General features: G+C 40.8%; 1 protein-coding gene across 1 annotated transcript in view; it reads left to right on the forward strand.

The window, feature by feature from the left end:
* LOC121443169 (zinc finger protein 521) overlaps positions 1-27137 on the forward strand; it is a 289056-nt gene that overhangs the window by 147331 nt on the left and 114588 nt on the right. The window contains exon 5 of the mRNA XM_041644846.1: positions 11542-11626. Within this exon, the coding sequence (XP_041500780.1) occupies positions 11542-11626 (85 nt within the window). The remainder of the gene's footprint in view (positions 1-11541; positions 11627-27137) is intronic.

Consider the following 27137-nt stretch of genomic DNA (forward strand, 5'->3'; position numbering starts at 1 on the left):
CTCTCCATGTGTACATCACCATAGTTACCATGGCTCCTTCATCTCCCCATATACACATCACCATAGCTACCACGGCTCCATCATCTCTCCATGCATATATCACCATAACTAACTACCATAGCTCCTTTCTTTATCTCTTCATGTGCACATCACTATAGCTACCATGGGTCCTTCATCTCCCCATGCATACATCACCATAGTTACCATGGCTCCTTCATCTTTCCATGTGTACATCACCATACCTACCATGGCTCTTTCATCTCCCCATGTACACATTACCATAGTTACCATGGCTCCTTCATCTCCCCTTGTACACATCACCATAGCTACCATGGCTCCTTCATCTGCCCATGTACACATCATCATAGCTACCATGAGGCAGAAGGGAGGTTCCAGTGACTTTTAAGCTAAAGGCATCAGTATATAATCAGCTGATGAGTCTAATAGAGCTTAAAGTAAGTCAAACATTTTGATTTTTCCATTTCTCTTCAGCTGTATATTCATGAAAGCATCAATACACTACTTTTTGTATGATAAGAATTTTTTTTTATTTTTTAAATTTATTTATTTATTAAGGATTTCTGCCTCGTCCCCACAACCGCTTCCCATTTCCCTCCCCCTCCCCCGATCAAGTCCCCCCCCCCTCATCTGCTCGAAGAGCAATCAGGGTTCCCTGACCTGTGGGAAGCCCAAGGACTGCCCACCTCCATCGAGGTCTCGTAAGGTGAGCACCCAAACTGCCTAGGCTCCCACAAAGCCAGTATGTGCAGTAGGATCAAAAACCCACTGCAATTGTTCTTGAATTCTCAGTATTCCTCATTGTCCGCTATGTTCAGCTAGTCTGGATTTATCCCATGCTTTTTCAGACGTTTCTAGCCATAAATAAAGGACATTGAGCCTATAATTCATGTTCCTAGAGAAGCTAAATAAGAAGGTGAATCCAAAGTCAAACATATAGGCATCCTCCTGAATATTAACCTTCGTCAGGCGATGAAAGGAGACAGAGACAGAGACCCACACGGGAGCCCTGGACAGAAATCTCAAGGTCCAAATCAGGAGCAGAAGGAGACGGAGCACGAGCAAGGAACTCAGGACCACGAGGGGTGCACCCACACACTAAGACAATGGGGATGTTCTATGATAAGAATTTTTATAGAAGAGTTAGGATGACAAGTTTAGCTGATATTCACTGCAAATCGTAACTTGCTTTAAACAAGAAATTCATGCCACAGCCACGAGTAATTAGAGGCAAATTATCCACTTTAACTCATGAGTTAGCTTATTTTCTTTTGGCTTCTTCAGCTTTTTGTTTTTGGTGTATGTGTGTTTTTAAAATATAACCTGTACTTCAGCTTCTTCCAGTTGACTGATTTCTGGTTCTGTATGTAGTGATGTGGAGTATTGGGAGCAGGAATAGAAAATGTCTTTTGTTTTTGTTTTGTTTTGTTTTTAATTTTATTGATTTTTATTGAACTCTACATTTTTCTCTGCTCTCTCCCTCCCTGCCTCTCCCCTCCCCTTCAACCCTCTCCAAGGTCCCCCTGCTCCCAATTTACTCAGAAGATCTTGTCTTTTTCTACTTCCTATGTAGATTAGATCTATGTAAGTCTCTCTTAGGGTCCTCATTGTTGTCGAGGTTCTCTGGGATTGTAATTTGTAGGCTGGTTTTCTTTGTTTTACGTTTAAAACCCACTTATGAGTGAGTACATGTGATAATTGTCTTTCTGTGTCTGGGTTACCTCACTCAAAATGATATTTTCTAGCTCCATCCATTTTCCTGCAAAATTTAAGTTGTTATTTTTTTCTGCTGTGTAGTACTCCATTGTTTAAATATTCCACATTTTCCTTATCTATTCTTCGGTCGAGGGGCATTTAGGTTGTTTCCAGATTCTGGCTATGATACACAATGCTGCTATGAACATAGTTAAGTACATGTCCTTGTGGCATGATTGAGCATCCTTTGGATATATACTCAAAAGTGGTATTACTGGGTCTTGAGGAGATTGCTTCCTAATTTTCTGAGAAATCGCCACACTGATATCCAAAGGGGCTGTACCAGCTTGCATTTTCACCAACAATGCAGAAGTGTTCCCTTTATCTCACAATCTCTCCAGCATAAGTTGTCATCAGTGTTTTTGATCTTGGCCATCTTTTTTTTTCTTAGTTATAAACTGATTGGCCCATTAGCTCAGGCTTCTTATTAACTGTAATAACTTATATTAGCTCATTATTCTTTTTTTTTTTTGTTGTTTTGTTTTTTAATTTATTTATTTATTAAGGATTTCTGCCTCGTCCCCACAACCGCTTCCCATTTCCCTCCCCCTCCCCCGATCAAGTCCCCCCCCCCCCTCATCTGCTCGAAGAGCAATCAGGGTTCCCTGACCTGTGGGAAGCCCAAAAAGAGGAACATGGGATGTACTCACTCATATTTGGTTTCTAGCCATAAATAAAGGACATTGAGCCTATAATTCATGTTCCTAGAGAAGCTAAATAAGGTGAATCCTTAGCTCATTATTCTTGTCTATGTTAGCCATGTGGCTCGGCGCCTTTTGTGGCGAGGCAGTCACATCTTGCTTGCTCTGTGGCTGGGTCATGACTCCCAAAAGAACTTTCCTCTTCCTTCTTCTGTTCGACTGTACTTCCTGCCTGTTTGTCCCACCTATACTTCCGGCCTGGCTACTGGCCAACTTGGCCATTCTTACAGAAGTGAGACAGAATCTCAGAGTTGTTTTGATTTGCATTTCTCTGATGACTAAGGATTCTGAGAAAGGAAATGCCTTTGAATGGAGATGGTAAGTGTAGGGTGACTGACTAGACTGCCTAGCATTCAGGTGATAACAGAACATATCAACTTATTGTCCTAAGCACAATGCTGTAAGACGTTGGATTCACATAGATTGGTCATGGCACTGGGACAAAGATTCATTGAATCCTTCTGCCTTTAAGTGGGATCAGAAAAGGTAAGCCCCTGAGGTGCTGTAGGAGCCTGGGTAAGACGGGGCTTGTACTGACCCCTTTGAGAAGAAAACCAACACATGCATTGGGGAAACAAGGACAAAGAGGCAGTAACTCAGCTGAGCAAGAAACCTAACAAGCAAAGCCAGTTTCTAACATCAAGTTCAAGTAAATATGCAAAGTTTGAAGCAAATTTCTGAAAATTAATTTTGAACTGATTTGAAATATTGCTTTCCTATTTTTATTAGTTTTAAGTTTTACAAAATTTCTTAATTTATAATCTCCAGAATAATTTTTCCATAATATTCGCTGAGTATAATAGGTATGACTCCATCTTTCAAATAAAATTTTGGTTGTTTGAGTTGATTTTTTTGAAGACTCAATTATTTCTTGAATTTTGACTATCAAAAATGTATTTGGAAATAAAGTGTTTTAGTACATTTTACCTAGTGTTTTAAAAATCCACTAAAAAATAAAAAACTGGTTTGACTTTTTTATTGTTTGGTTTTGAAATTAGTGGTAGCTTAAATTTTTTAAAAAATCTTTTTGGATCTAGATCTCACTGTCAAAAATAAATCTGCTCAAATAAGTCATTTTTCCATGATGCTTTAAGAAGACACAATTAAAACAATAGCCTGTGTCCAGATTGTTATTAACTAGGGGAAGCTTTATCTTTCTGCCGTGTTTTCTGTCTAGCTGCTTGGCCAGAAGCAATCTTTGACCCTATTTTTTTAATGATTGTTCTCCTCAGTCTAGCAAATGCCCCACAAGACCGTGAGCGTCATGCCTGGTGTGCGATCGGCACTTTGGAATAGATTTAGACTCCAGAGAATTATTCTGTTTCAGATCATGGGTCACCTCTAGGGCATTGTTTTCTGACTTCTCCTGGCTGTGTTGTTCTGTCCCCACCTGACTGAAGCTTGCTCTACTCACGGTACCAACAAAGCTGCTTGGTCCTGGGTTGTTTTGCCATGTTCTTTGGGCAAAATCCTTGAAGTACATTACTGTTTGTGTGTTTCCTTCCCCAAAGTGTATTATAATTCCCTGAATTCAGAGATCTCAGTTGTTAATGCTTGCCATGTGCCAGGCGTTAGACAAAGTACTTGCCAGTCTCCAAGATTACACAATAACGATGCTTCCATTTTTCGTTGGGTTATGTGGACAAGCTTGTCATCGCCAGTAGCTTGTGTTACATTTCAGCCACTTTTCCCTCAGGGTTGAATGACTTCTTTTCATATTAATTCCACTATTATGTGGAAAACGAGACTAACTTAATATGTCTAAATTATTGAGTTTTGGCACAAAGCTATTGGCCCTTTATACTCCTACATGAGTATATATTATACATAATTTCCATTTGCTTGCGAGCGGAATACTTCCCAGTAAAAGGGTTCCTGACCATATATAATTTATAACTAATATGTTTGTTTTAGAATGGTAATATATATTGCTATAAACATTAAAAACTTTTGGTTTTTTGTTTCACCTAGCTGATTTGACCTGATTTTGTGTAAATTAATGCCTAAGTGTGTGTGTGTGTTTACATGTGTGTGGGAACACATGTATACAGGTATGTATGTATGTGAGTTCATGTGTGTTTGGCGGTTGACACAGTGTCTTCCTCAATCACTCTCCACTGAGGCAGGGTACTCATTGAACCCACAGCTCTCTACTTCAGTTACTTTAGCTGGCGACCTTGTTCCAGGGAAGCCCTGTTTCACCTTCAAAGCTCTAGAGTCACATGAGAGCTGCTGTTCCTCCCTATGCTGTCATTCAGAACTCCAGTCTTCCCGTTTGCATAGTGAACACTTTACCCAGGGAGCCGTCTTCTTGGCCTGGTTTGAATCTTTATACAGATTTTCTTCAACCTCATCCTTTCCGTCTCTCTCCACCCTGTTGCTAACGATGGTGTCCTTTATACTATCAATTATTGAGCTTTTAAAACTAGAGATTAGGACTGTTAGAGGTCATTTGCGTGTTTGACTTTAAAGAAATATTAATACACTTCTAAAGTTCATCTTTAGAGCTGGCCTTCAGTCGGGATCTCGTGTGCCCATGGGTACCCTCGCATTACATCCCCATAATAAAGAACAGCAGAGGCAGTTACTGCTGGTGCTGGCTCCACGGTAGGCATACTGCTAAGTGTGCCTCTACAGTTCTCATTTCACGTGTAACTCTAAGGTGTAAGCTTTACTCTTTCCAGCTCACAGTGAAGTTAGCTAAGGTTCACAGCCATTAGATGACATCACTCAGCTGAACCGTGAAGCCACGAAATAGCGACTGATTGCAGAAAGAACATTCTAGAGTTTCTTTCCAACCAGGATGACTGCAGATAACTGGGCTGAGTATGTTTTAGCATCATTGTAGAGCATCCCGTTGTCAGGATTCGAACAGCATTTCAGACTGTCCTTTCCTTCCTTGAGACTGGTGAAATAAAGGAAGCTGAGGGCTACAAGAAGTGGAACTGCAGTTTTACACTCCGAAGCTTCAATCATGGAGTAATGGTGATGAAACAGAAACACAGGAAGCCATGCAGACAAAGTCAAATGCAAAACTACCCTTCATCCTTGAGGCACAGAAACTGAGTCTGACATTGAGGCCAAAGGCAAGGGCCTGCAGGGCTGTGGGACTTTAAGTCCTTCTTATAAGACAAGGCCAATGTGGTACTTATTCATTTATCTATTTTCAAAATTTTAAAAATACCATTGTTGTATAATCCAGGATGGTTTTAAATTCCTGTTTATTTATTTTGTTTGTATAGGTGTTATTGAGCTATATGAGTGTGTACCACATGCATGCCTGCTGTCCTGGGGGAAAGAAGAGGGCATCAGATTCCTGAGGGACCCGAGTTTACAGATGAGTCACTGTGTGGGTGCTGAGAATTGAATCTGAGTCCTCTGGAAGAGCAGCCAGTGTTCTTAACCATTGTGCCCTTCCTCCAGCCCCTGGCTTTGAACTCTGGCCTCTGAATTTGAACTCTGGCCTCAGATTGTACTGTGTGCCACCATGCTTAACTTTCAGCATTGCTTTTTAAACTAGACCAAGGTGAGGAGCTCTGGGGTAATTCAGTGACAGAGTGCTGGCTTAGTGTCCATGTGGCTCTGAGTTCAGGCCCGTGCACTCCAGACAGGCATATGTGCACAAGTAAATAAATCAACAATCAGCAAATAAATAAAGCATCAATAGGACGATTTCCTTCTCTTGACAAGAAATTGGAAAAAAAGTTACGTTGTTGATCACTATTTAGTACATGAGTTTTTCAGCTAGAGAGTTAAAGGAGCGGGAAAAGAGGCAGGTTTCTGATTTTAAATTGAGCGTGTTGTGTGTCCTCTATCCTGCAGCAGGGCAGGTACACAGGAAATGCCGCTCTGTGAGGCTCAGGTCCAGCAGACTGGCATAACATCAGAGAGGTAATGGCAAGACTCATTCACTCCAAGTGGGCTTCAAATCAAGACTTGGATGAATGGGGGGGGGGGGGGGAGCACCAAAAGTGACAGACTGACAAAGTTGGAAATGAGGTGTCGGTTTGATAGTTTACAAAGATAACTATTTCTTAGTAGGCTTGATAGTTTACAAAGATTGCAATTCCCACTAAGAAGACTGACAGCATTTTAAGCAAATTTAAGCTCAGGAAAACTCAAAAAAGCCAAGAGTATTTGAATATCTAAAATTAGCAACAGAAGCTGGCCCTTGAATTGAAGCTTTGTTAGAGATGACTCTTGACCAGACAGCCCTGTAAACCAGTAGCTTGCGTTAGGGCAGGATTCCCTGCGTCAGAATTCAGGAGTTCGTACCAATTTCTAAAAGCAGGTAGAGAACAGCAGTTGATATACGAGAGCAGGGTAGAGAGGCTCCAGCGTTGGTCACATAGAAGGTTCTGGACAAAGTTTGCAAAGACCTAATAACTATATTAATTTAATGAGAAGGCTTTCATAAGATCTCAGATTGAAACTGTTCTTTTAGTACTGAAATAAGATCATAGTTGAAATAAGGTGTTAAAACGACAGAATATTAAGAGAAAATAGATAACTCCTGCAATGAACTGTGGGAGTTTGGAACCTGTTCTACAATGTAAATCTTGTAGAAGGGTCTGTGATCATTGGGGACCTGAGACCAAGGCAGCAGAAATAGTCCTTCCTTATTCTGACCTGTTTCCCATCATCTCTGATAGTGTCAAAGCCAGTGTGCGCCACAGGAAGGAGAGCCTGCTTCTAAAATGGGATTTCAGCTTTACCTGCCAGAACTATGTTAAAGTGACTGGGAGGGAACAGAGTAAAAAATCATACAAATAAACCACTTCACCTCTATATGTGCGTGCGATTCTCCTGATGTAAAGGGCCTTGCCCATTGCATACCTTACCATCCTCCACCCTAGGCAGATACCCAGTAGCCCCTAATAACACCTAGTTACCAGATGGTGACCACACTTCCCTAATTGGCACAGAACTTCACCGCCAAGTCAGACCTCTTATGTTACATTCAGTGAAGAAATTTTTCTGGGCCACCTGGGAATAGTTACCTTTCTCCTCCTGTGACCTGGATATTTTAAAGGTAATAGCCCAGTTCTCTAAGAGTATATTGTGGGTGATGTGTTGCGCCCCTCCCCCTCCCTGCCCAGCCCTCAGGCCCATGTTTATTCTTCTGTCTTTGTATTTGCTGAGAACTAGGCTGTTGGCTCTGAAGGTTGTTTCAGGTATCATCCTTTCAGGGACGCAGAGGTCCCTTTCTCTCCTGAGTAGCCAGCAGCTACTAATGCTTACCCAGACCACTGCAGGGTGACTGCTTCTCATTATAGCATTTCTGTCTACCTTTTTTTTTTCTTGTTTCTTGTTTCTTTGTTTTGATTTCTTGCTTAAACATTCATGACCAAGACCTCACAAACTAAATTCCCCCCTGGAAAGGGGAAAAGCCAATTGTTTCTGACCCTTTGATTGCCAGTTGTCAGAAACAGAAATTTACATCACCAGGTGTCGGCAGACATCTGTAATCATAGTGCTTGAAGGCTGAAGAGAAGAATGTTAAGTTTGAATCCAGCTTGAGATGTCCAGGGAGATTCTGTTTCACAACAATTAAAAAGAAAGGAAGGGCGATCTGCAAAAGGGGAAATCATACTTAGAGACGTATCTAATAGTCATGGTGGCAACTGAGATTGGTTTCTGTCTTTGAGGGTGACTATGGCCTCACTGGTTTTTTTATGTAATTATTATATTAAAATCAAAGCAATCTACAACTCTAAAAAATAATCTTTTATAAATTCATAATTTTTTAATTTGGTAACATAAATGTAGTCTAAAAGCTAACAGGGCAGAGATCAAGTAGAGAAAAATAGAGTTAATCAAAAAAAATTTCTACTATACGTTATTAGAGATCTTTAATCATTTTTTTTTACTTACAAGATGTTCTTTTCTGAAAGTCTCTGAATACCTTAACCAGAGTATAGCTGAAAACAAAAATGTCAAAGAGGCACGTTTAAATTGTTCTCAAAATCAATCAAAAATAATGAGGTGCTAGAAAAAAGTTGTATCCTTGATAATTACATCTATCAGTATCAGAAAACAAAAGAGAACAATCAGGAAATGACAATCCCACTCCCAAGCAGCACATTTAAAAAGGCTAATGAAAAAAAAAAAAGTCTCTTTTAAAAATGGTACTAAATTAGCATTTCAAGTAAATTGACAACCTAAGCGTTGATCAAGGCCAATCTGGGGCCCAAACAATGGAAGTTCTGTTTCTACTTCACCTGCTTTTAAGAGGAATTATCTTCCTTGCCTTTTTTTGTTGTTGTCTTTTATATAAATGGAAGCAGTTGTCCTAAGGGAGGTGACAGTCCTCTGGCACTGTGCAGCATCAGGTCACCCCTCAGGCATCTGACTTCACTTGGGGTTCTGTTTGGTAGAGTGACTGGGGGGAGAGTATCATGTTTGAAAGCCATTCAGGAGTCTGTTGTGAAGGGTCTCTATTCTCAGACTGAAAAGGGGGTTAATGTAACTGTCTATTAGACATGGGATTCGACCTGCTCTTTATAGCCACAGCCTAGGCTGGGAGCAGTGGTTGAAATCAGGGGAGAATGGATGGGTCCTAGAAGTAGGGTGAGTCCCTGGGAATCTCAGCTGTGTGGAGCTCTTCAAGGATCAGGCTCACTGTTTAGATCTCTTACTTAGAGGGTGGTGTGCAGGTGTGCAGTGCTCTCAAACATTGTGAAAAGAACCTCTTGTAATGTTACAGGCCATTTAAATCTACTATCCTAAAAGCTGCAAGGTGAAAATGAATTTTCACCATGGTTTTCACTGGACTGTTTTTTAGCACACCTCCATTTGAATAGCATGGCTTTGTTTTGAGAAACCTGGGGAGTATGCTGAGATGGATGGAGCTGGAGTAGTTAAGGCATGGTACCTTGCTTTATACTTCCCTCTAACTGTAGGTTTAGTGTATATATCTAAGAACACGGCCATGTCGATATAAAGCAGGAGAAAACGTTTTAGACACTGCAAGGTGGAGAGAATTAGCTGTGCAGATTATCAGTAGTGACCAGAGAATTTTCTTCAGTGAGAGGAAACTTAGAGGGGTCTTCAGATACGCCAGTTCATTCTGAAGATAGTCAGAAGTGCTGGCATTTTATTACCTTGGCTTTTCAACTGGTTTATTCTTTATTAGTGGAGGAGGAGAAAAGAGCGCCCCGAGTAGATTCCAGCCACACGCCCATCAGTCATCCTGCTTGGAGACAGTTTTCCACATGGTCTGTGCTTTCCTGTGATAACAAGAGAAAAGTCTAGCCATTAAGTTTATGTTTCGTTGTTTTTCAGCAAGGTCACATATCAGGAATGATGTTTGAGGTATGCTAATAAACAATATATAATGTAGGCCATCAGGGAGCAAGAAATATTTTCTAACTAGTTCTAAAGGGAAATACTGTTACAAACGGGATGGCTGTTATTTACACAGCACATGTCGCTCTGTACGTCACCGTCAGAGGATCTAGGGGACAGCTCCATGCAGTAAGTCTTTCTTCTTGATTGTCAGGGTGTTGATGCCCTGGGTAGCGTTAGATTCAGTGCATTCAGTCCAGTGTATTCTAATGTGCATAGACCTTTGGATAATTTAGACACCTGGATTAGAGACACGCCTGAGTTCCCATGGTTTGCAAGGTATAATGCCCATTGTTGGAGAAGAAAATACTACGTAGATTTTAACAATTAGGAAAATTTGACATTTGTAGTATTTATCTTTTTTAATTCCAAGTAAAATTATACTATTTTTATGATTAACTTTATTTTTTTATCCCGTAAACAACTTGAACTCTTCAAAATGAATTATAATTTATAATTCATATTTCCTATTAATACCATCAGTAAAACCTGTGGTATGACTGCATGTGAAAGTTTAATCTCATGGGAATGATTATAACACACATCATGTATGCAGTTTTACAGGTATAATTTTTTCATATTTGAGAGATCTCATAGTTTCTTGTTTCATCATAGTAGTTTTAATTTTTCAATGTGGTCTTTAATTGTAAATGGTCTTTAATTGCAAAGAAATGTACAGGATGGTGTATTCTGTACAGCAAACCAACGTTCAATTATCAAGTCCCCCCCCCCCCCATGCTCTGAAACTGATAATAAGGACCAGCCCACACTATCTGCTTTATCAGACCACCTCATTTGAGTCTGAAGAGATTTTCCTTCTCTTCCCACTTCTGTGTCACGATGGCACCAGGCCCACCTTTCTCCTTCCTCTGAGGCTCAGTTTTGTGTATACCCTAAAGATTATCTTAAACACTCTGTCCATCTATTTCATTGGACCGTCATGTTTATTCTGATACAACTTCCTAAGAAGAGAAGTACATATTTAAATGAATTAGAATCTCAAAAGCATTACCTGCCTTTCAGACTTTGGATAAAAAATCATTTTAAAAGAATGATACTCATTATATGTGTGTGAGTATTTTGCCTGCATGTATGTCTGTGCACAATGTTAGTGACAGGTGCCCTAGAGGCCAGAAGGTGGCCAATCCCTTGGAACTAGAGTGACAGACAGTTGTGACTGTTTATGTGGGTGATGGGAATTGAACCTGGGTCCACTGAAAGAGCAGCAAGTGATCTTAACTGTCAAGCCATATCCCTAGCTCCACTATCTAAAATGCTATGAACCTCAACTTACTAGTCATTTCACTTCCTCATTTGTGGAAGAAACTACCGCCATGACTTTGGTCAGAATTAAACTGTATCTGATTCTCAAAGACATTGATCTTTGAAATTGAGCCTTTTGTTGTAGACATTTTAAAATACTAGTGTCTGTTTTTGAGCTTAAGAGCATTTATATTATTTTATGGTATTATTTCATAATATGGTGTTTTTGTTTCTTATACATAGATCAACCTTTGGTATGGCTGTCAACTCTCAAGAGTCTTGATAAGAAACTCATGGTATTTGTGTGAGAAATCCACAGAATTTTAATCAGCCACATAGACAAAACCAATATCTTGGAAAGAGCACTCTGTGGTCAGATATTTGACTTAAGTTTGTTTTGAGTGGGAGCAGTTAGACACGCGTGTCTAAGTCACCCTGTTTATACTTGTTTTCTCAGAAGAAGACGTACCAGTGCATCAAGTGTCAGATGGTTTTCTACAACGAGTGGGACATCCAGGTTCATGTGGCAAATCACATGATTGGTAAGTGAGTCTCTGCCCCTTATTACTGATCTGTTTTTCTGGTATGCATGTACATCAATCAGCGCCTATGTAATTAAAAGCTTTAAAGATGAATTAATTGTTCTGCCATCAATGGCTTACCTAGGAATGATTGATTTTTTTTTTTATTCCTCTTATTAGACCTGGTAAAGCATTAGCATGTTTTATTTTCTGTGAGGGCTAGTTTAGACTTCTGCAGAGGATTATCTATGTTCTGCCAGTCAAAGCACAGGTGATTAACAAATTAAACTTCTAATCATTTTTGCATTATTGAAAACTAACAGGAATGGTTAATGAACTGGATGTTAGCTTTCCATAGAGTTTTAGACAGGTTTTAATTTCAGAAGTTATTATGATAATGGCACTGCTGTGTGTTGCTTAAGCATCTTTGTATCAAAATCCAAAGTGGTGAGTTTTTGTGATGGGGAAACATAAATAATTTAAATTGCCATAAAATAGTTTTATAAGTATGGTTTCAACAGCCTGGAAATAATCATGATCATAAAGATCACGTAAAAAATTCAGTAATCATTTTTTAATTCCCCACCAAATTTTCCATAGATCTTTATAAAAGTGGTTAGGGAAAAGATATCTGAAGCTACTCCAGGCCAGTGATTTTAGGGTATTGCATTTACTAGATAGGCTAGAACTAAAACAACAATATTTTCACCTACTCATATTGTCCCATTATCCATGAATTCCTCAGGGGTTAGTGTCTGTTTTTTAATTTGATGAGCACTTAGTAACAATGCTAAGAATTTTATCAGACAATTAAACTTTATCAAGCACATCTTTTGCTACTAGAAAATGACAATTGCTATTATTTTGTACTATTTTTGTTACTCCTTTGTATTTTTATAACATGAGTGCATGAGTTGTTCTTTTTTTTTTTTTTCCGAGACAGGGTTTCTCTGTAGCTCTGGAGCCTATCCTGGAACTAGCTCTTGTAGATCAGGCTGGTCTCGAACTCACAGAGATCTGCCTGTCTCTGCTTCCCGAGTGCTGGGATTAGACCGCCTGGCTAACATGTGTTTTTATTTCATAATTTATAAATACATAAATAAGTATATTTTACATATACATAAATAGGTATATTTTAAAGTCCAGTTAACCTTACATTGAGCTAATAAGAAACTTTGTAAGATAGGAAGGAAGATTCAACTCTTTAGATACAGAATTTGTTTCTAGGGGGACTAATTTGTATCATACAGCCAGGGAACAGTGCTTTAAGAATGTAAGAACGTAGATTTTAGGGTTACTCTAACCCCAGCACAGGAAAATTACCATAGCAGAACTTGCAATGTTTTTGTCTAAACTAGAGAAGATAAATTAAGAAACATGTTGGAAAGTTGATTTATAGTTTTTCAATAGCTTTAGCTTTTTTCAAATGATAAGACTTTATAGATGATTGTTATTGATTTTAAAAAAAACTAAAATATTAACTGGAAACTGGACCATATACATGACACGGTTTATGCATTGATCATTTGATCTCTTCATTTGCCATGTTTGAGTGTGAAGGCTATTAGTGATTTTTATGCATTAAATTAATATATCCTTTATCATGGCAGAATAGTATTATAAATCATAAGCCTGCAGAAGATAATCACAGCATGGAAGGGATTCTCAGAATGTTCCTTGCAAATTGCCTCCTGTTCAGAATCCTGAAAAAAGTACTCTGTGTGAACCTCCAAAATTACATTTTTTTTTTCTTCTTAAAAGAAAAGGACAGGAAAAAAATAAGTGTTCCCTGCCAAATGACAACCGTTTATATTTACCCATCCCGTGTTTCTTCAGTGTTGCTTGGTGGTCATGGGTGATTCTGCCCATGGTAGTTTCCTTAGCCTTGGCTTTCAGATCTTCTGGCTACAGACTATGTAGTGGATCCTGCTCCTGTCCAGACCCCTTCAGTGTAAAGTTCCTTTCTGGGTTTCTGATTCATCCACTATGCAGATGAGCACGTAGGATGCATCTCAACCACAGTGTTAATGGCTTTTCCACAGGTGGGGTCTGGCTTGAACGTGGAGCGCTAAGAGATCTTTTCGGCTCTCCAGTTTCACTGTCTTTTTGTCTGTGCCGTCAGTCTGCCCTGCCTCATCTTTTTCTTTTTTTCAATTGCTTCTCTTCGTATTTGTCTTATGTTCCTCGCATCGTTAGTGCTCTCCCAAGTCTTCCCCTCTCTAATAGTGGATTAATATGACTCTCACCTCCCCTTGGGATCTGAGCATTAACAATTCACCTTTTATCAGGGAAGCAAATCCCTTTCCCTTACACGAAGGGCCTGATTATTTAATATTCAGGCTATTTTAAATAATATGTGATTCTCTTGCACTCTAAACAAAGTGAATAGCCTCCACTTAATTGCTCTGTCTGTTGACCAGGCATCCAAGTTCTTAAACCCCTTTCTCCTATCCAGAGAGGGAAGGTGAAACAGGAGGAAGTCGCAAGGCTGAGATGCCCCTTTTAAAATCCCAGTGTGATACTTAGTCTTTCAAATGAGGCAGGCAGCATTATTTTGTTGGCTAAAATACCTCCATTGAGGCTAGATATTTTTAGATTGTGTATCTGTGTGTATTTTTTATCTAATAAAAAAATAATCTGAACTAGACATTTAGTAGGGGAAGAGGGATTAGGGGTTGTCTGAAAAGCCTCTTACTTGGCTAAGAGGATGGCTAGTATTTCTGCAGATTTCATTTTACAATCAGTGTGGTGGAAGAACCGTGTCTTCTGGGAGAAAACGAGGTCTGCAGATGCCCCCAGTGAACTGTGACTTAATGTCCCCCTGTAGCTAAGCCTTTTGCATCTTTCTGGGGAGTGCATAGGTTTTTTAGGCAACGTCCAATCGTCCTCTTTCTGAGCGTACTAGTTTCATGCTATTGATGATGGACATTTGCCAAAGGAAATCATTGATATTTCCACCACATACATAAAGGCATCCTTACATGCTGTTTGTCGCTAGGTGTGGACATATAATCTCAATTGCAGAGTAATTATTTCATAAAATGTGCAGGGACTTGGCATATGCCTATTAAGGAAAAAATAAAATCTTTTCTGTTTACCACATTTTGACATGGTTTTGCTATTAGATAGATATGTCAGAAAAAAATAAAATCTTTTCTGTTTACCACATTTTGACATGGTTTTGCTAATAGAAATGTCAGAAAAAAGTAAAATCTTTTCTGTTTACCACATTTTAACATGGTTTTGCTAATATACATATATATGTAATATACATATATATATCTGACCAGTAATTACTTAGGGATTTTTTTTCTTTTTTACATACACATTCTCAAAGAGTGAGGGAGAGATTGGGGGAAGGAGTGAACTACCAAATGTTTTAACAGCTTTCTTGGGGGGAAGGCTAATGTCTGTGGTAAATGAGAACATTTTTGTCCTCCTTTGTTCTTTTCACATAGTCTTTGTTCATTTTTGACCATACATTTAGAATCCCAAAAGAAGCCATTATGCATCATGACTTTTAATGTATATCTACCCTCTCTTCCTATCGAGTAGTAAAGATTTATTGTTATTTTCCTCTGTGTAATTTCTGGTTATTATTATTTGGTACATATTAACAACGAAGAGACGGACCCGGGAAATCTAAATGTATTTAACCCCATGAAGGGATGGGCTCATATAAAATTACGAGGCTCAACCATAGCGGAGTGAATGGGTAAGTGCATGGAATAAGGGCTGCTAAGCCTGGGATGGTGTAAAGAGAGGCCACTGCCAAGAGCTGTTTATGAGGAGCTTAATTTTTTCACTCTGATAATTCTTGACCAATAATTACCAGCCTCTAATTATCTATTTTAGTTAGAAAGAAATTTCGTTCACTATGGAGGTTGGCATTGCAACGAGCACATAAATCCCTAAAGGGATGAATGTGTTCCAAACAGCTACAAACAACTGTCTCATGAAACACAGTGAGCAAATTGTGAGTGGCTGGTGATGGGCAACTGGCAGCATGTCACCGTGAAGGGCCAGTCAGCTCGACAAAGAAGTGACCGAAGGGGAGGTGGGCCATTGTCCTTGGAATGGTTGCTGCCGCTGTGAACTTGGGAGAGAAGTAGTCAGGACATAGTTGTGGCCATGTCCACCCCTCCCTTCAGAGTTCGTGGATAGACTATGAAAGGAGTAGCTACAGATCATGTTCCTATGAATTACTTTGAAAGATCTACCTATAAATAGATTTTCTTTTGTTTCATTTAAATTTTCACATTGATAATAAGATCGTATTGTAATAATTACATGTAAGGAGTCATAATACCCATTTTGTGAAACGATTTGAAAAAAATTCAGATGTAATAGTTAGTAGTGCTAGCTAGCATTTTAGGAAAAAAATAATTAAATCTTAGAAAAGCTACAGTGGAATTTGGCATCATAAATAATAGCTTGTCTGAAAAGAGCAATGCAAAGATATTGACTTTTTATCCAGGTCTCTAATACTCAGTGTCTTATGGATAAGTATTTTTAAAATTACGGAGAGAGTCAACACTGTGCTATGTATTCAGGAATATATGTGCCCCATATGGCATGGAGCATGCGCTGTGCATGTAGGAATGTATGTGCCCCATACAGCATGGAGCATGTGCTGTGCGTGCAGGAATATATGTGCCCCATACAGCATGGAGCATGTGTTATGCATGCAGGAATATATGTGCCCTAGATGTCATGGAGCTTCTGCTGTGTTTTGCTAATACCATGACAAAAAGAATGCATAAATCAGTTTAGAGGAATCAGTGGCATTTTAGTCTGGTCTTATAGCAAGTGGCGTTCATATGTCTTGCAATTTTGTTGATGCCCAAGGTGACAAAAGGCATTCCTTCCTTCTCTTTTTGTCACTGGATGGACTGCTTTCCGAGTAATCGTTAACGTCTGGTGTAGTGTTCCGTGCCATCTCTGAAGCATTTCAACTTGAGAGCTCTTGCTTTAAAAGAGACAAAACCTAAAACACAGGGGTCTAGACTAGCTTCAGATTTTCCTTGACTTTGACGGAAATAATTAAATATATCTTGATCTCTTCTAGAAAGTCAAAGAGCTATGCTTTACTTTAAACTCTCTGTCTGCATTGGCACCTGTAAAAACAATAAATAAAGAGGAATTCGTCGTAGTGTCTATAGGTATGAATATATGTGGAATATAAATGTGTTTCTGTCTGTGTGCACACACATGTGCACATGAGCACACATACACGTATGTGAGGGAGAGACTGCCCATACCATTTTAAGGAAAATCATTGGTATTCTCTAGAGCCATGATTTACATTGACTCTAAAGATAATTGAATTAAAAAAAATCTTCATTTGGTTACTTAAAAGTTCGGAGAATTAAGAAATCAAGCATTTGATGTTGCATATGAGGAAATATTGGCTTCTTTCATCAAGAGCTGGATTAAAAAAGATGAAATCTGGGCAGTTTAATGGCAAGAGAAAGCTACCCTCATGTGGGCAATGCTGGCTTATTTGAAAAGCCCATAAAGGGTTTCTGCATGGGCCATACAAAAGGGGTACTTTCTCTTTAATAGCCATCTGTACAGGAGAGATGAGGAGTGGGCCAGGTCATCTCTCCTCAGCTGTCAGGATATTAACGTAGGTAATGGAGCAAGCTCAGCGTTCTGCTGGGTGTTGTTTTTCATAGATGTTCATCGATTTACACAGATAATTCTATTTATTTCTTAGAGTTGGTCCAAGTGAGCTAGGCAGAATAACAAACACCAAGGCATTTCAGATGACTTTATCTTTGTTTGTAATGTTAACTTTTGTCTAAAAAAAATGGTGTCACACCTACTGTGCAGATGGCTGCATGATCTGTAAACCAGCCAAAACATTTAAACCAATGTGTGATCGGGGGATAGATTAAATAAAGGATAAAATGGAGTGTGGGCCACAAATTCTAATAATCAGATAATTTTAAGTTGTGTGCAATGTTGAGCCGTGGCCACAGTGATAGCTGGGAGAGCTTGCCAGTGACAGCAAGGTGCCGTATAGATCTCAGGATGGAGTCCGTGGCCTGGTAGGCCCCAGTTTGAGACCCACACATTTGCTGTACAGCTGGCTGCTCTGTATGGGGACATCAGATAAAACTTATGTAAAATGAAGTGTTATTGCTTAGGTTGAAATTGTTCAGAGAGGGGATTTGCAGACAGTAAGTGAAAACAGAATTCACGATACCAATGAAGCAGACTGTAAATATGAAGAGGCTTTAATTATCTGCACAATTTAACAAAAATTCAAGATGTATTCAGAAAGGACATCAACTAGCATAAATACAATATAGCTACACTGTTTGCCAGGAGCGGAGGACTGTGGGAACATACCGAGCCTTGGCTTTCAGCTGCCTTCCTAAATGCAAGGTCAGTTGAAAAGAAAAGTAGTCTTTGGAATTAGGCAGCGTCTTCCCGAGCGCCCCGAGTTCTTTGCAGTCCGAGAGATTCATGGTGACAGACTTTGTGTACGGCTCCTGTTTGGTGCTGTTGGAGGACAAATCCTGGTGTTTATCCTTATGTATGTTAGCAGACTTACAAGACTAAAACGCCTTAGCAGCTACTGCAGGTTCTGACTTACTAGCCCCAAACAAAGCCTCCTAGACATTCCTTGTGTAATTTGCTCTAGAAAGAGGGTTTGCCTGAACCTGAAGACAGACCCACAATGGAGTTTGCTGTCACCTCTTAGGACATGATGCCCTTTACAGGGCCATGGAAGAGCCTCGCTCTCGGGCAGCATGACTGCCAGCCCGGCCTCCTGGGTTCTACAGAGTGCCTGGGCAGTGTCACGTGGCTGTGCTTCTGCGTTTCATTTCTTCCTTGCCCTTGACTTCTGTCGTCTATGCCACACGAAGCTTGCAGGACATTTCTGAACGGAGGGCACGGAAACTCACCAGTAATAAATAAAAAGAGGTCCCTCCGCACTGTTGGATTCAAGCACACCCACACAATGGATCCTACACACATGCATGCTGCATGCCGCACAAATGCATGCTGACCTATTTCCACAGAGCCCGTCTCACCCAGCCAGAGAAAAGGTCTCTGACGACCCATTTCTGTAAGTTCGTTCTTAGTTGCGGGGCTGCTAATCGCAGTAAACAAAGGAGGGGAGAGCCAGTGTGGAGAGTGGTATAGAACTTCAGCTGCTCATATTGTTGCATTTGGAGCGCTGACGGGGTTTCGTAGGTCACCTTTAGAATTATGCCTATGACAGCAGTAGCTACCTGCCAAGATTGCAAGGTATCTCACAGCTCTCAGGATGGCGCCTGTGGCCCGGTAGGCCTCAGTTGGAGGGGTACACATTTGCTGTACAGCTGGCTGCACCGTATGGGGCAGCCGTGTGGGCTGTTCAGGAGCTGGAAAGGAGACAAGCATGAAATTTCTTCTAACCCCAACTCTGTTTTTCTGTACTGTTGGCTGCTTCTCAGATCCTTGACAAAAAAACCAATCAGGCACCCTTTAATCCGCCTGTGATTACCACTGGTATAAAAAGAGAAGCATAATGAGGAAAAATGCCTCGTTTTGTTGCCTTCAAAAGCCAACAAATTGGAGTTAACTTGACAGGAAGTGGCTTAATAATTAGATTATTTATTTATTCCTGACACATATCCCCCTGTTACTGGTCTCAGGAGACCCCGTAGATGCTACGATTTTCAAGCTGCCATTACTTCGCTGTCTTCTGCGAACAAAGAAGCTACTGTCTATCAGTCAATTAAATGCACTCTTTAAGCAGAGGCTGCGAAGTCCTCAATGGAGAGAGCCCAGGGACACTGTGGCTGATGATTCCTTTCTCTGTACTGTACATCACTCTCTCAACTAAGGTCCCCACAGAGAAGGAACAAAGTCATGCATTAAAATAGCACTTGTTGATTTGTTTGCTAATGAAGAGCCATTGGACTGTTTGTGTATTTCTGGGGCAAAATTGTTGATAAAAGGGCCCACTTGCCAGCCTGCCTCAGTTCCTCTGCCCTGAGTGCTTATTTAAGAGTTATTAACATTAAAGTCAACAAACAACAGAATTGGGAGAAAATAATCTCTGCTAAGTTTTCTCGCTCCTTCCATCCAGTTCAGCCTACAAAGGCGGGAACAGGCATGCGCCTCGCTACAGCGGCTCGGCAGCAACACACACAGTTTCCTCTCGGAGGCAAATGTTCCTTCTCCACGTTTAAAAATGAAAAGACATTAGAATCTCTAAAGGCAGATAACCTCTTAGGTCTCTTTGCATTCCCTGCGTATCGAAAGGCATTTCTCTAGCTATTTCTCTAACTTGAATGTTCCTAGAAATTTTAGAAAAGAGCTGAAAAGGTCACCAAGGTAGGTCAGAGGCCGGAGCAGAACTGTGTCTGTGCACCTCTGTCTGTTCTGTCTCTCTTCTGTGTCGCTTTATTTACATGTCAGAGGGGCTCTCCTGTCCTCTCTAGACCTGGCCCCAGCACCTTAGCACGCTGCTTCTTTATTCCTGCCCCAGTTTGTTGTGTGTGCTACCCATCTTTGTGCAGCTCTCTGAGCTCCTATCCAGTGTTTTGGTGGTTGGAGCGTACATCTGAGGTTCATCTGGAAAACTGCAGACCTATCTGGACTGGAAGACTTAAATAATAGCACGACAGCCTTCTGATGAAATATTTAGCCAAAGCTCTGCTACTGAAAGAGATATGTACATTTGGAATTTCTGCGGGGCCTCTGGACTTTGGAGTACACCCTCTCTTTGTTGCTCCAGACTCTGTAAAGAGCAATCAGGGCTTTTACTGCAGTTTTCATGACCCTCTGACAACAAACTGTAATGCATTAGTTCAAGGCATCACCAGACGGCTGTATTGTATCTCCTCTTTCTACCCTGTTATTCCAATTCATTTGTTAGAAAAAGCTTAGGTACTCGGAAGTGTTCTATAATAGAAAATGAATTTGAAACCCTTTCATTAATTGGTGATTAATATGTTTCAGGATTAGTTTAAGCAGGGCTCTACCTCCTGCCCAGTCAAGTATGTTCTGGTTAATATCCAATTATCTGCACCTTCGCCGTTATTATGTCTTAATATTTCGGATATGATACCAGAAACTTGAGAGTCATGCTAATGAGGAGCATAGAGCAAGAATTAACCAATGACATACTCAATGATCCTTGCTGAAGAGCATCTTCCTCCTTCCCCTCAACACCTCGCTTCAGCCTCCTGTGAGCCCTGACTGAGGAGTCAGACCTCCGGCTACAGCAGGCAAGAATTAGAGAAGCAGTCATTCTCACTTTTAAACAATATGGATTTGAATTCGCAGTGAGGCTGTTCACCTCAAACCATTGTTTCTCTTCATTTCATGGAGGATAAAATAGGACTCGGTGAACCTATTTATGTTTTCCAAACAGGAAGCGCTGTGTGCTCTTTCTCCTCCCCCTTTAACTAAGCTGCACGTTGTTATGCCTCCAATGGATGTTTAATTCAGACTAATTTGCTATCCCTGTAATATTTCACTAAGGAAACATGCTTCCCCTGCTAATCTTTTCTTCTCTTTCTCTAAGACCCAGTACCGTGCTATATCCCGGCCACACCTCCATTCAGTGTTTTATTTTGTTTGCTTTTTTTTTTTTTCCAAGTCTACTCACTTTGGAGTGATCTGACTTTGTCCCAGGAGCAGTGGCTGCTGGGGTGGCTTGTGCCTGGTGCTGCTGAGTAGCACCACTGGGGCTCTGTGTGTTGCCCCTTTGTATGCGGTATTGTAATGAAGCCACATCACTAAATTGCAGTGAAGGGTGATTGTCACAGAGGGAAGCCTACTACACCTTGGGGTCCATTTGTACCAGATTATTCTTTTTATTGTTGTTATTACATCCCATCTTCTTGACTCCCTCACCGCCTGACTTGCTGTTGGACACTGATGCACCGGGCAGGGGAGCTTGAAGAGCAAGGCAGACATCTCTTTTCTTCTCTGATGATCATACCAATCACCATTCAGTTTCAGAGCCAGATAGTCCAGGTGGCTCTGTGTTCATTATGGATAGTGATTGACTCTATTGAGTCCAGTTGTATTGTCGTTCCCTTCAGCTTCCTACAAGAGTGGGTGGTGAGGAAAACAGGGCCCAGGTTACCCTCGTATGCAGATGCCATTACTCTCTAGTGAGTGGATGGCGGTGACCATCCTGATGTGCCCCCCCCCCCCCGCCAAAATCCTTTAATAATTCACAGAAGTCATCCAATGACATAACTGGTTCAAGACCAATATTTCTTGATCAATATTGTTACAGTACCCCTCAAAACAAAATATCACCCCAGCCTCCTTGTGGCTGAACTTTGTGTCTTTGCTTTTCTCTCCTCTCTGTTGTCTTTCTCCTTTCTCTACTACATGATTTTACTTCCATTTCATTAGTGTTCCGTGTTGTCCCTAGTTAAGACCCCAGCACTGAAGCACATTCCTGATTTATTCCTGCACCGGGTTTGCTGTGAGCCATGCCTATCTTTGGTATATATCCCCCTTTCTAGTAAATGCTATAAATTGATTTCCCTTATTTTCTGACCCTACCTGTGTTCTACAAACTAATAGGAAGCCAACTCGTGTTGAAGTCAGGGGTCTTGTGTGCTACCTGAAGAGCACTATGAAGGACTCTTCAGGTTTGGACTCTGTATAGTTAGGTAGGAATTTTGGGTCTCTGATAATCCCTTTTTAGTGTCAGAAACATGGTGTCTGTGACTGGTTTTCCCAACTCTTCGTGTGGCTGATACATCTTAGTGCAGCTGTTTTCCTCCTCTGAGTCTGCAGCATTCAAGCCACAAATCGAGACAGAGAGCTGACACACCTTCAATTGAACCATCAAGTCTGTTCAAACTGCATGGCCATGACGCCAGTCCCATGCTATCCGACCATACACACTTCCGACTGTGGGCCTAGGAGCATTGATTTTTAGCTGTCATTTCTAGGGCACATAGCGTAGAATTGAAATTTAAACCTTAATCCACTCAGTAATGCAATTAATTTTTAATGTGCAGTAATACTAATTGAAATGGCTTGAATTTAGTAAGTCACCACAAGCCATTTTCCAAACCGAGTGTCTCCACTGAGGACTAGAGAACAGATATTGTCAGGGTGTTGACTCCGCGTGCTCCTCCACAGCTCTCTAGGAGAAGGGCTGTTCTTTAAACCACATTATAGCATATGTTTTTAAGAAGAGAGCTATCTTTTGTGTGTGTGTGTGTGTGTGTGTGTGTGTGTGTGTGTGGTAGGGGGGAACCCTACTTTTCTAGCCACTGTCAAAGAGTAAATGTTAATTTTTCAAGGCATAATTTTAGCTAGAAATATTGTAACAGGTTAGCAAAAATAAGCTTAACTTGTTGGAACAGTCATTCACTGTAGCTGCAAATGAAGTCACCCTCCAACCATGTCATAGTCAACACTGAAATCTATAGACACTGTGTCTGTTTAATTTCACTGTGTGATGTGTTTTTTTTTTTACTTGTGAGATCATTTTAATTAAAACTTTTAATTAAAAATTTCACAGTCAAAATCAACATTCTGGATGGGCAATCTAATTATGTGACTTGGATTTCAGATATTATTTCCAGATTTGATGGACACGGTAATTTGTTGTTTTGTTTTGATATGTTTATATTCTGATGAATTAAAGCTATAGCCTACTTCCTTATACTCAAAAACATTAACCCTTACACATTGTTTTTAAAGGGCCTTTTAAATGCCTTTTTTTTTCTAACCACAACAAAGCAAAATTTTTACAGTAAAAACCGAATAGGTTTTCAGTCCTTTCTGCACTAAAAAAGATTTTCTAAGCACATTTATCTGCTAGTAAATGAGGACTTTTAAAAATGCGTCAATTCTCTTGATGAATGGGCTTGCAGGGTGTTCAAAACAAGCGCCAGCATCAAGTTCAGAAGGGGAGGGAGGCTCTGTGTGCCATGCTTCTGTGTCTCTCACAGCGTAGATCTAACAAGCCAAGAGCACTGTTAAAGAACCTTAGCATCTTTTTAAATGGGATTTTAAGGTATTTTTTTGCAGCACATAAGTAAAAACAATATTCGAGAACTCAAAGCAGTTGTAGCGTGGTGTATTTTCTAAATAAAGTGTACTCTAACATGATACCAGTGAGTTCAACAGATCTACACCACAGAACATAAATCCGTTCATGGTGCCCGGATTAAGAGTTGAGACTGACTCTCATTTTTGTCACGGTAAATCACGAGTGCTGTGGAGATTGACAGTGAGTGTGAAAATGGAACCATCGCCTACCAAAAAGGAGAGCGCTCTCTTCTGATTATTGTAAGCCTCCCAAACATCAGCTGAGCCCTATGGGGAGTGTCTGTGCTTTTTTCCTTTCTCTCTTTTTTTTTTTCATTTGATAAGGGGAACAAAAGCAGGAAAAGTGAGAGAAAATCAATTGATAATCCATTCAGTCTGGATTAGCCAGTCACACTGTGGAGAGTACACAGAACCAGCCTTTCCAGCAACTGTTTTGGGTGTGTTATTACTCCTGTACACAAATACAGTGTGCTGTAGGGCATCTTCAGGTAATATTTGATGGTTATTACCTAAATATTAATTGCCCTTTTAATTTGGAGTGCACATTAGTTTGTAGGAGTTTTCAGTGATGCTGAGGTCACTCTGCCCTCTTGGAGCAGTAGCTTAGCATTCCTACAGACCCTTCAGCTCTGCTGCATCCTCAGCTTTGAAGCTGGAAAGGAAAGCCAGGGTTGGCTCCGCTTTGGAGACTGGGTTTGTCTCAGAGCCTATGTGTTCAGCCCTAGTTTCCCTCCTGTTTTATATGCAGCCAGTGGCCACAGAATTCATTCAGACTGCACAGATACACGTATCATCTGTAGGGCATGCCCTCTGATCTCAGTAAGCAGAAACATAAGAATTCTGATGATGGAGAGGAAATCCATGTTGTTTTGTGATTATGTATATCACATAGATGCCTGAATGAAGGCTTCCATTAGAAATACTGGATAAAGGAGATGACTTTATGTATACACGAAACAAACAGTAAAGATGACTAGACGGGCTTTATATATAGGTGTGTTTAATATGCAGTGCTTGATGTATGTTGACCTCGGGTTACAAGAGTAGAAAATCCCATTTTCCAGCTTGTTTCAAATGTAGTAAAAATGCTGCTTCAGTTGCTTTATGCTACTCACATTGGGAAAGGTGCTTATACTGTGATAATTATCATCAAGGAATATTAATGTGTTCAGCATTTGTAACCCAAAAACTCATTATAGCTTAAGCTGTGCATCATCTGTGAAGAGAAACTTTGCCAGAATCGGCTCATCACAGGGGTTGCCTCCTGCTTGCTGTGGAGTGGTCAGAGTACGGCAAGAGGTCACTCGGGCTATTTTTGAAAGCTGAAGTTTTGCAGTTTTTGAATTGCTGCCTTCTGTCTAAAGAGCTCATTGTTTTTGCCTCTGAATGGCCTTCTTAATGAATGCATAGGAGAGCGCAAGAAGGAATAAGATTCAGTCGATGAGCGGTAGCTGTGCCTCCTGATGGCAAACGTAAGAGGGCTGGCATGTGTTTCCATACCAGGATAATTGAAGCGCTTGTGTCTCCTCTCCTGTCACTGGGTGGGGGGGGGGTGCCCTTGGGTTTCAGATAGAAACGCCCCATTGGGGCCCCCTTCACAGCCCTCTGGCTGGAAAGTGTGTAAATAAGACTGTGGGGTCAGCCTTCCTCTTTGAACAGCAGTGTCCTTAATTAGTCCGTGACAGTCTTCCACATGAGCCTGACTGTCCCCTGGATGGCTTCTCACACACGGAAGACATCTCTGGAATTTATACATGTTTTCATGTGTTTGCTTAAAATTATTTGGAAGAGACACAGACTTGAAGGGCAGCAGAGTCTCTGGGCGTTGCCAGCATACTGGCACCTGATCTGATTAAAAGAGTACCACTAGTGACCTGAGGTTGTTAGCTTCCTCCACGCCTGCTCTCACCTGTGCTGGACAGCTTGCTGCAAGGGAACTCTGTGCCTGCAATACTTTCACGTGATTAAATCCCATTATTTTCCCCCTACTGATCCATCGCCTGTCATTTCCCATAAGTCACATTGCTCCATGCTCCGTGTTATGGTTTGTACAGGCCAGGCAGGGAGCACGGAGGCTCAGCTCTATCAGGCTGTCTGCTGTGTTTCAGAGGTCAAATTGTGAACTGGCCTTGCTCCTGGGAGGACTAGAAAAATATGTTTCATAACTTCCCATAGACTTAAGTGAAGAGAAAGGAGGAAAGCCATGAAGCCCATAGGCTGCGTTGAGATGAGCTGGTGGGTGGAAATTCATCAGGCAGGAGAGCTGACTGTGGTTCAGGAGGCCTCCTCACTGTGAAGGGTCACTGCCTTGGGTCCAAAACCAGTCCTTGCTGAGGGCTTTGGGGGCTAGGGTAATCATTCAAATAGCCCAGCAGGCACAAACACACAAGCTGATAATCTCCAGGCAAGGTGCTGAAATGGGAACTTACTTACCTGCTACAATCACTTACATGAAGGAATGCTGATAGGGCGTGGAGCGGGAATCCAGTACCAGCAGCTGTAGGCTGGTTCCCGTGGAAGCAATTTGTTTTGGTGTTGTTGTTGTTTGGTTTGGAAGGCAATGGAACCTTTATTTTATTCTGCAAAGCGCTAATGCCATATAATAGATGAACGTCTAGGACCGAAACCAGACTCTGGGTAGTTGGGGCTGGAGCACTGACAGTGTAATGCAGAGATACAGTGGTGGCGCCTCTTCTATGAGGATAGAAACTTAATAATCTTTATGAATTTTGAGTAACTCATAACTCCACTTCCTCACCCAAAGATATATTATGAAAAGATTGCTTCTAAATCCTTCAGACATTCTCTGCACTTATGATTCATGCCATCCTCTTTACCTTGAGGCGTTAGAAATGGATGTGGCTTCATCTCTTCATAAGAGATAAAAATGGATACTTTGGAAGGAGCAAATTGCATTTCCCTGTTTAAGTTCACTATTTGCACATGATGTGGTGGGATCCGAATGTGAAGAATTGCTTTTGACATTATTTCTCTGCCTCCGACGTCCCAGGCCGTTGCATTACTATGCTGAAATGCCCTGGCACGGCAGAAATGCGAGGTGAGACCGGCAAAGACTATCACACTGCACCCCGACTCCAGTTGTTTGCTGTAACCCTCACGTCTTTAATCATCCAAAAGCCTTGGTTTGTCTTCTTGGTGGATTAGTGATTGAATACCAATTGTCTCCCAAGAAAGAAAAACCAAGCGCAGGTTTGTTTGGGCATAAAAAGAGAGCCTTCATTTCTAGAGTAGATGGTGATCCGTTTCTCAGAATCTTTATCTTGACCAAAAATACAATTTAAACACATTATCCTTCATTTTAGACATAGTGATGCTATTTCTAATTTAAATTTTTGTTTTTTAAGAAGTGCTTGGCCGGGCGGTGGTGGTGCACGCCTTTAATCCCAGCACTTGGGAGGCAGAGGCAGGCAGATCTCTGTGAGTTCGAGACCAGCCTGGTTTACAAGAGCTAGTGCCAGGACAGGCTCCAAAACCA

This window comes from Microtus oregoni, unplaced genomic scaffold, assembly GCF_018167655.1.
Source record: "Microtus oregoni isolate MIOR12 unplaced genomic scaffold, Mior012 000101F_ref0000407, whole genome shotgun sequence".
NCBI lineage: Eukaryota > Metazoa > Chordata > Mammalia > Rodentia > Cricetidae > Microtus > Microtus oregoni.